We start from the raw sequence: 9348 nt of genomic DNA, 5'->3' as shown, positions 1-9348 counted from the left end.
ACTAACAATTATTACATTATACAGTGTGGAAAAAATTAATGGGCCCTGGAGGGAAACCCTAAAACTTTGAGTTAGCTCATTTTACTTAAAGGGAACATTCTTTTAAAAAGAAACAAAACTGCATTTAAAGATTCTTTTAAATTCGCTTCCCTCGTCCGAGAATCGAACCGACAAAAAAACTAAATACTAAATATTCGATTTTATGGATAATTTGTACTACAGACGAGTGTAAAACCTAATGTTTCTTGGAGAAATTTTAACATTAACATGAACTGAATTAAATAGTGGAATAAAATAGTTTTTTTTTAGTCTGTTCGATTTACAGGCAATACAAGCTAATTTGAAAAAAAATATGTTAATGCAGTTTTGTTTATTTTTAAAAATAAAAGAAATTTTCCTTTAAGTAAAATGAGCTAACTTAAGGTTTTAATTGAAGGCACTTTCCCTCCAGGGCTCATTAAATCTTGCTTTGAACATGACAGCTGGCGTAGATGGCGCTGTACACCATAAATTTTACGGTAACTATGTTAATTACGTTGACGTTTGATAATACGTTTAATAATAATAGGTAACTGATTACCTACCGCAAAGCATGTGGATAGGGCCGTACAACGCCATCTACTTTAGCTGTTTACTAAATTATATCAAAAGGTAATGATGAATATTGATCAAATGATTTATACAAAAATATCCCAGTCCGTAGAGGATTTGTTCACCTACGGCTTACTGATGTGCCGTTGAAGTTTTTATAATTTTACAGTACATATGGTGCTACTTTCTCGCACCAGTGCGTAAAAGAGCACTTTTCGTGCATATGTCGAAAGTTTAAAGGGCCATATGTACTGCAAAACGTTGTACGATACACGTGCGAATAGGTAATTCGCAACTCGTGTCGATTTAAAACACTCCCTGCGGTCGTGTTTTAATTTATCGCCACTCGTTTCGAATTTCCTCTTTTCCGCACTTGTATGATAAATAACTATTTGCGAATCTCCAGAGTTTCGGAGTATGCAAAATGGAAATTTCCGTTACATTTTCCAAACGTCTGTGAGAATATTGCCAACTTTTAGGAAATTAAAACCATTCATTAAGTGGGTCACCTTTCACATGTGTGTACCTAAAGCGGTCTTCGGTGTGAGGGTCATCGCTTTACACGTACGAGTACATAGCACTATCTTGCTTACACTTCAGAGCGACGTGCGGTGATACGATAAAAGTTAGATAAATAATAACCACGTACCAACTCGGCATCAGGAGTATCAGGACAAAAAAGTACATTATTGTATAATTACTAAAGGGTATTAAACTACTAGTCAAATCAGTTTCTTTTTCAAACTGTCAAAACGATTTTGCCACTATGGAATTTATATGAAAAACTAGCATGTGACGTCACAATCAAATTACCTACTCTTTAAAGTTTTATACGGGTTTTAAAATAGAAATTGTGTCTAAAAATAACTGCTGTCTGCGTTTCTCTATTAATCTTCTGGTGCTTTATTTCATGCATGGTGTAAAATAATTTATTTTAAATACAGTCAAATACCCTATTATGTCTGTTTCGAGCCTTTTCAAGTATAACAAACAAACAAATATTTATAATAGTAAAAAACTATTTTTATTGTAATATGGGTTATCTACTACTATTGATTTCAGTAAATTCGGACCAAGCTAACTCTGCATGGCATTATCAATGATAAAGTGTGGCAATGTCATAATGAATGTCAAATTTCTATAAAAATATGAGTTTATAATGACACTCTCCTTGTTCTATTAAATTCGCTGCAAAGTTAGCTTAGACGGACTCTTAATACATTGCGCGGTTTTGTAAACCAATATCTGTTTAAAGGGGCCCACTGATTATCAGTCCGCCGGACGATATCGGCGGACTGATAATCAGTGGGCCCCTTTTGTAATAATGTTTAGGTAATAAATATTATAAAATCTACCTAATATGAAAACTGTCTACAATATAATTACGACACTCTCCAAAAAATAATTAAAATTATACATTAATTTTTTATGTCATAACTCAGACCCCAGGCCCATTTACATGGTGCGATTTTTTCGCACGTTTTGGGGCGAGAAATCGTATAACATTATCGTATGCAATAATCGCCAGGCGAGTATCGTATAAATATGTTTACATTCATGCGAGAAATATAAACTCGCCTACGATTATGTCATTCGAAACTCGCACGGAGATTATCGCCAGGCGAAATAGTTTACACGAGGAGCCGCATTCTATGGAGATATTTGCTTACGATTTCTCGACTAGTCTAAACTCGTTCTCGTATGACATTTTTTCACGTACGTGCGAGTATCGCACGAATCGGTCCGAACCGATTTTCATACGAGTTTTGCCAGTCAACTTACGTGATTAGTTGCTAATCATTTACCACTAGGTATACGTATACTGTAAATATTCGTAATAATATTTCTTATTTCTCACATTATTTTTACAAGCTTTTATTAGTTGTCTGTTAAAAGAAAAGTACAGTCAGCGATAATATCTTCTGTCAAAAATTGTTTTTTTTTTATCAAAAACAAATTAATGTAATGATTTTAATATAATTTAAGTTGCATTTATTTTAATATTGGAAATGGCGTGACGTTGCCCTTAAGAAAAAAAAGTTTGCGGGAAATAGTTAGCAGCATTCAAGTACCTCCAAAGAAAAATTTTGTTGTGCGTATTGGCGATTAATAAAACATTTAAAATGTAAAAGTATAATTTAAAACGTATAAAGTACCGACACAATCAGAACAGCCTCTTGCAATGCACTCATGATGACGACTGAAGCATATAAATAAACTCGAAATACGATTCTCGCATTTAAGTTTTGTTTACACGGAGACATCCAATCGTCAGAGGCGAGGAGATTATCGCCCCTACTTGTACGATATCGTACGTATAGTTTACATTATGTCATATTTATTCTCGTGCTACGATAATCGCATGGTCGAGGCGAGAAATTCGCACCATGTAAATGGGCCTTTTGCTTTGCTTGATTGTATTTAAAACAAAAACACCTTAAACACATGGTATTACGGTCCAAAATCGAATGTGCTGACATACTGACTTTGAGAACTGTTGGCTTGCGGTTAGACTAAGAGTTAGCGTTGAGTTTCTCCAGCTGATCCATGAACCAGGGTCGGCCGGTGCCGCGCGCGGTGAGGATGTCGCACCCGGTCTCTGTTACTAGCAGGGTTTGTTCAAACTGGAAAACAAAATAATAGGATAAAGGAGGATTAAATGTTTTTAATGTAATACTACATTTTGAAGCTATAGTTGCGTTAGAGGTTGCGATCCCCGTTCAGGCTCCTACTTTGTCCAACAAATATCGCTTGCTATATGATATTGCTAAGTATATTTGGCACGTTTGGACAGGGTGGGGGTCGGAATGGGGTTTATGTTTAGTATAGATAATGTGTATTTTCTAGTTAGTTTTAGTGTTTTTCTTTAGTTTTATGTGTACGTGTTTGTTTTAGTTTTTAACATTTGATAATGGTTAAAATCTATATGTGGAATGTGTGACAAGTTATATGTTATTGCTCATGAAATAAAAGTTGCGTTAATAACAAGATCAAAAAAATCCTTTCTTCTGTGTTTTAAAACATTCATAAACATTTTTTTACAATGTATATAAACAACTTTTGAAGATTATCAGTCTTGCTTAGAGATTATTAGGAGAAAACTCACTATCTTGGGCGAGACTCGAACTGTCGACTCTAGAATACTAGTAACACATCACTCTGCCAACTGAGCTACCGAGACTTACCTAATGACAGCGAATATTTCTAACCTTCCTAAGGCGCCTGCCCAGCGACATCTACCGTTACAAGTTTCAGAAGTGCAGTAAATGCCTAGCCATCGGTGGAATACCTGAGCGGAGCGAGAACCGTCAGCGGTGACAGCAGTCCAGTGGTCCGGCCACTGCTCGTCGCGCCAGCTGCCCTCGTTGATCATTGGCTCGATTGTGAAGCAGTGTCCTGGCTTCATCACACCTACTGCTTTGTTTTCTGGAAGATTAGAAGTAATCAGTAAAGAATAAGGTACAGTGTAATTCAGGGACAATAAGTTGTCATAGTTATTCAGAAACCCTAGGAATGATATCACATATTTTAACATTTAACCAACCATTTGCCATGTACGAACTTATATATGATTGCATAAAAGTTCGTGACGATCGACAACTAATAACACGTCTAGCGGTTCTTAGTATTAAAATGGCCAAAAAAATTCCTATATTTGATAGATTAATTATAGGATTTTTTTTATATTTATTTCTATAGTGATCAACATTCAACAAACATTGTGGAAATCTAGCATGTACCTAACAATAATTGTTTTTATAATGATATATTTTGAATTTAAATTTTTTATTTTATTTTATTTAAGAAACAAACAGTCGTTTACAAAAAAGTTTACAAATATTTCTTAAATTAAGACCTGGAGTTTCATTATTGTATATAAATTGCAGTCTATAAAACAACAAAAACATAAAGTAGGTAGGTACTAGGTAGTAATAGTTTGAAGGTAGGTATAGGTAAAACTCGCGAGAGCCGGCGGAAGATTTGTACTGAAACTGTAAATTATATCTAAAAGAAAATCCTCGCCGATTCTCGTGAATCGACCCATGAGTAGGTACAGGTAATAAAGTTAATAAGTAATGTAGGAATTAATAAGTAATGACATGATTTCCGGAAAGTGACATAAGTATACATAAGAAAAATTTACATAATTAATTAACTACCGAAAAACACATTTTAATGAATTAATGGAACAGTTAAACAAATCCAAATTATTAAGTTTTTCATTTTCTAAATGAGGTATAAACGTTAGTTTTGAGTCCATAATAACTCCAAGATCGCGGATTTGTGTTACTCTACTCAGATTATTGTTGCCTAATGTGAAATTATAGTTAACATTATGTTTTTTCTTAGAAAAACTGATGACACAACATTTATTCAAGTTTAAAAATAAATTATTTTTAGTACAAAATGTCTCAAAATTTTTCAAATCATCTTGGAGCAAATAATAATCTTCAACAGAATTGATAATCTTATAAATTTTTGTATCATCTGCGTAGAGCAGCACTTTCGAGTTTTTAATATATTTAATCTATCTAATAGACTTCCATTGAGAGGCGTAACCTGCTAGAACAACACATTGGCTCCGATTCTCTATATATGACTTTATCCAGCGGAATAAGTCTCCGTGTATTCCAAGGTGCCAAAGCTTGAGTAAAAGTGTATTGTGGCATATTTTGTCAAAAGCCTTGGCAAAATCTGTATACACGGCCTCTACACATGCGCCTCCATCCATCGCTACTAATATATCATTAGTGAAAGTCAATAGGTTAGTATCTACTGAACGACCTTTGTAGAAACCGTGTTGATTAAGGCTAATGTGATTTTTGACTACTTGGGAGAGTTGATTTGTGACTATCTTTTCGAAAATTTTGTTAAATTGGCATAATTTTGAAATTGGCCTATACTGTTCAATATTTCAAGTAGACTTTATAAGCTTTACAAGTAAACACGTAAGTATAAAAAAAAACTTACTGGCATAATGTGGAACATTAGGAGCAGTATGGAACAGCCTATGTATTCCATGTCCGCAGTAACTCCTAACTACACTGAACCCGTTGGCCTGTGCATGCTTCTGTATAACATTCCCGATCTCACGGTACTTCTCGCCGGGCTTCACAATGTCTATGGCTTTCATCAGGCACTCATAGGTCACCTGGACCAGTTTCTGAGTTGATTCGGGCACATTGCCTACAAAGAAAGACTCGTTGAGGTCTCCGTGGAAGCCTCGGTGGTAGACTGTTACATCAACATTGCAGACATCACCATCCTGAAATATTTTAAGGCACAAAATTAAATTCTGACAATGATATGACATAGGACAGAGGTTGGCAAAGTTTTGAGACTTCATAAGTGATTGTTGCTAAGCCTAAATAAATAAAGTATGTTTGAATCTTGAGAAGGAGTGTCATTAGCAGTAGAAATCATGACTCAGGAATCTCAAAAAAACATAAATGTATTTAAATGATATTGTCTTCGGTTACCGCGATAGTTACTCATGAAATAAAACTATGAAAACGGATTATATCGCGTATATTGAATTTATAATACATCCCGACGTTTCGAACTCTTTACAGCGTTCGTGGTCAACGGGTGACTGAGGAAAAATTACAAAATGCAAAATACCCACATACTAAAATAATGAACAATCATAGACTACAAACTTTAAGGCTGGTTGTACATGCAAAATCGGTTCAAAATAATTATAGTGTATAGTGTATAACTAGCCTTATGAACCGATTTTGCATGTACAACCAGCCTTAAAGTTTGTAGTCTATGATTGTTCATTATTTTAGTATGTGGGTATTTTTGCATTTTGTAATTTTTTCCTCAGTCACCCGTTGACCACGAACGCTGTAAAGAGTTCGAAACGTCGGGATGTATTATAAATTCAATATACGCGATATAATCCGTTTTCATAGTTTTATTTCATGTATTTAAATGGTTTAGGAACACATCTAATGACAGTTTTTTTTGGGCGAATAGCCACAATTACAGTTTGAAAGACCGAGCACCTGGGATAAACTAAATAAAATTGTAGGGAGATAAATTTTATCAAAACTAAGGGTTAAGTAACATCTAAATAATGCAACCATTAACAGCAAACATTTTAGAACAAGAAATAATTAATATTGTATTCGGTTACCGCGATAGTTACTCATGAAATGAAACTATGAAAACTAATTTAATACATCCCGACGTTTCGAACCCTTTACAGCATTCGTGGTCAACAAGGCTAATTATACAATACAACTATTTTCAAGTAATATAATTACTTACACTTAGATAAATATTTGATTTATCCAAAAATATAACTATACGGTTTTAGCTCTACACATCTGAATAAGTAGAAATAATCAACAGCCTGCCAGTAGAGAAAAAGAAGCATAATCAAACCTACCTCCAACGGACGGGTATCTGGTATCCCATGGCAGATAACCTCATTAACAGAAGTGCAGCAGCTGTTAGGGAAGTTGTGGTAGTTGAGTGGGCTCGGATAGCATTCTCTCTCAATGCAGGCCTCATGGACTACACGGTCAATTTCATCCGTCGTCACACCAACTGCACAAGCTCTGGAAATTCAGTTATAGTTAATAGAAGCAATTAAACAGTGTGTTATACCATAATATGTGGATGTTTATATATATACTATTTATTTATTTAGTTTATAAGTATAGTTTGCTTTCGTTTAATTTCACTCAATATATTTCTCTCTGCACCAATTGTAGGTATCTGTTTGGCCCATAGATTGACTGGTAGAGAATGCCATTTGGCAATAAGTCCGTCATTTGTACATTGTTGTATATATTTTGAGCAATAAAGTTTAAATAGATAAATAAAACCCCCAACTTTACTAACGTCCAGTATTAGAATAATTGTGGTCCATAAAAGTTCAACACGTAATTAAGAATTCATACCAATCTTGTAGGTGTTGTGTTGTTGTTTTAGGTGCAAGTAATTTCTTGCTTTTATGAAAATATGTTGCCCCAAAACTGCAACATTCAAATAACATTCACAGTAATTCACACATGAATGAATATTCCAGTTAGTTCTGGATGACAGTTGAGAGGCTTTGGACTTATATAGTTGGGTGGTTTTACAGTCCTGTATCATTAATAAACCACTGGGGTTGGCCGGTCGAAATAATTAGCAGATGGCGCCAGCGTAGCTTGCCCTGTCAATCCCTAGAATTGTGTCAAATTTTTGTTCTTTAAATGCCCTGGATGCCAGCCCTTTATACCAAATCTCATAGAAAAGGGGGCAAGCTATGATGGCGCCATTTCTGCAAACCTTCGACAGTTGCCAACCCCATTGGAGGTATCATATTTAAAAATGCTGGGAGTTTTGTGTATAAAAGTCAATTCTTTACATGAAATAACCTTTTCTGACATGAAACCAAAAGTGATTCCGCTTTTACTCCATTACTGCAGTTAGATACAGATAGTGCTTACCATGTCATATCAGAGGAAAACACAAAACAATAGGGATGTTGCCTAGAGCCCCAAATCCCCAAAGCCACCATACCAATACCAAATTTTAGATAAATAGAGATTTTAGATAGATACCTAACCGGAATGTAAACGAGCGACAATGGCGGCAGATAAACCGTACGCGGTTTTCGTTCGCTGTTTCCAATATTTGTACATAGTATTTTAAGATTGTTTTTGGATAAATAAAAAATAATAATAATAATAATAATAAAGCACCAGAAAATTATTAGAAAAACGTAGACAGCAACTATTTTTTGATACAATTTATATTTAATAAATTGAATAGAACTAGAAAAAGTAGGCGACTTGATCATAAGATCACTGTTCTGTAGTTCGGTTTTATATAAATTCAAAAAAAGAAACTGAATTGACTAGCAGTCAAGTACCGTATGGGAGGCAGGCAATCAAGGATCAGAGCTAAATTCACAACAATAACATGTCTTACTTTCCAGCTTCATCCAACACTTCCCTTCCCAAGCGGCAGGCGACGCGCATACTCTCGATCTCCTCATCGTCTAGCACTTTAATTTGTCCAGAGCCTTTCGCGGCGTTCTCAGACGCGGGGAAACCGGTCGGGTGGTCAGCGTAGTCAGGGCGACCTATATGCGGCGGTACCGTCCGCTTCGGCCCCGGCGGGTGCGGCCTCAACTTCCCCGAGAAATTGTATGAAGGCCAAGGATTGTACTCAACCTTCGAGCCATCTGTCGACTCGCCCTCTAAAACAAATTAGTCACAAACTAAACAACGTAACCTAACACCGTAACATAACCTCAAAATTTCAACTTACTCGCCAACGAATGGATAACTTTGTGCGTTTTCCACGATTTCTTGAAACAATCCTGATTGCAGAAGAATGAACCCTGTATACCAAGTTTAATACACGTCGGGCATTGTAATTGTGCAATAGATTTGCAACCGGGTGTTTCGCACATACCAAACGCGGCCATTTTTTTATTCTTTTAATTCCAATGACGGACTCGACGGAATCATATATTTTATTTACTGTCACTGCTGCCAGGTGACAGGCGACAGTCAAGTGCAACAACTTAAGAACTTAAAACGTCAACAAACCTATGATGCTGCCAGTAGAAAAAACTGTTTGGATGCATTCGTAAATTTAAAAACATTTATTTAACAAACAACATTACAAAATGTCAGCATTGTTTCAAATTTTATTCAATCTACATTTTTCCTTTGAAAATTTACCAGATTGTTAATTGTACCTGGTGAAGAAGGAAACCAATTTATGTAGAGGACCGGATGCTCCGTA

At 35.4% G+C, this 9348-nt stretch overlaps 2 protein-coding genes across 2 annotated transcripts in view; one reads left to right on the top strand and one right to left on the bottom strand.

The window, feature by feature from the left end:
• Positions 1–9348, top strand: part of LOC134743454 (bone morphogenetic protein 1) — a 477569-nt gene that overhangs the window by 296021 nt on the left and 172200 nt on the right. The gene's annotated exons all lie outside the window — the stretch shown is intronic.
• On the bottom strand, positions 1934–9076 carry LOC134743468 (methionine aminopeptidase 1). Its single transcript, XM_063676911.1, has 6 exons — positions 8866–9076; positions 8524–8794; positions 6989–7160; positions 5563–5857; positions 3881–4017; positions 1934–3215 (listed from the first exon to the last, which is right to left on the bottom strand). Exons 1-6 carry the CDS (start codon positions 9023–9025, stop codon positions 3105–3107), a joined length of 1146 nt encoding a protein of 381 aa, XP_063532981.1. The 5' UTR covers positions 9026–9076; the 3' UTR covers positions 1934–3104.

Source organism: Cydia strobilella, chromosome 8, assembly GCF_947568885.1.
Source record: "Cydia strobilella chromosome 8, ilCydStro3.1, whole genome shotgun sequence".
Classification (NCBI taxonomy): Eukaryota; Metazoa; Arthropoda; class Insecta; order Lepidoptera; family Tortricidae; genus Cydia; species Cydia strobilella.
Note: the sequence above shows the minus strand (reverse complement) of the source record. Positions and strands in the feature narration are given on the sequence as shown.

Excerpts from the sequence above, each read along its gene's own strand:
- LOC134743468 (XM_063676911.1), bottom strand. The coding sequence starts at position 9,025 with ATGGCCGCGTTTGGTATGTGCGAAACACCCGGTTGCAAATCTATTGCA. Across the intron at positions 7,161-8,523 it reads GTGTTGGATGAAGCTGGAAA|AGCTTGTGCAGTTGGTGTGA; the intron begins GTAAGACATGTT and ends CTGAATTTCCAG. Across the intron at positions 5,858-6,988 it reads CAGATACCCGTCCGTTGGAG|GATGGTGATGTCTGCAATGT; the intron begins GTAGGTTTGATT and ends AAAATATTTCAG.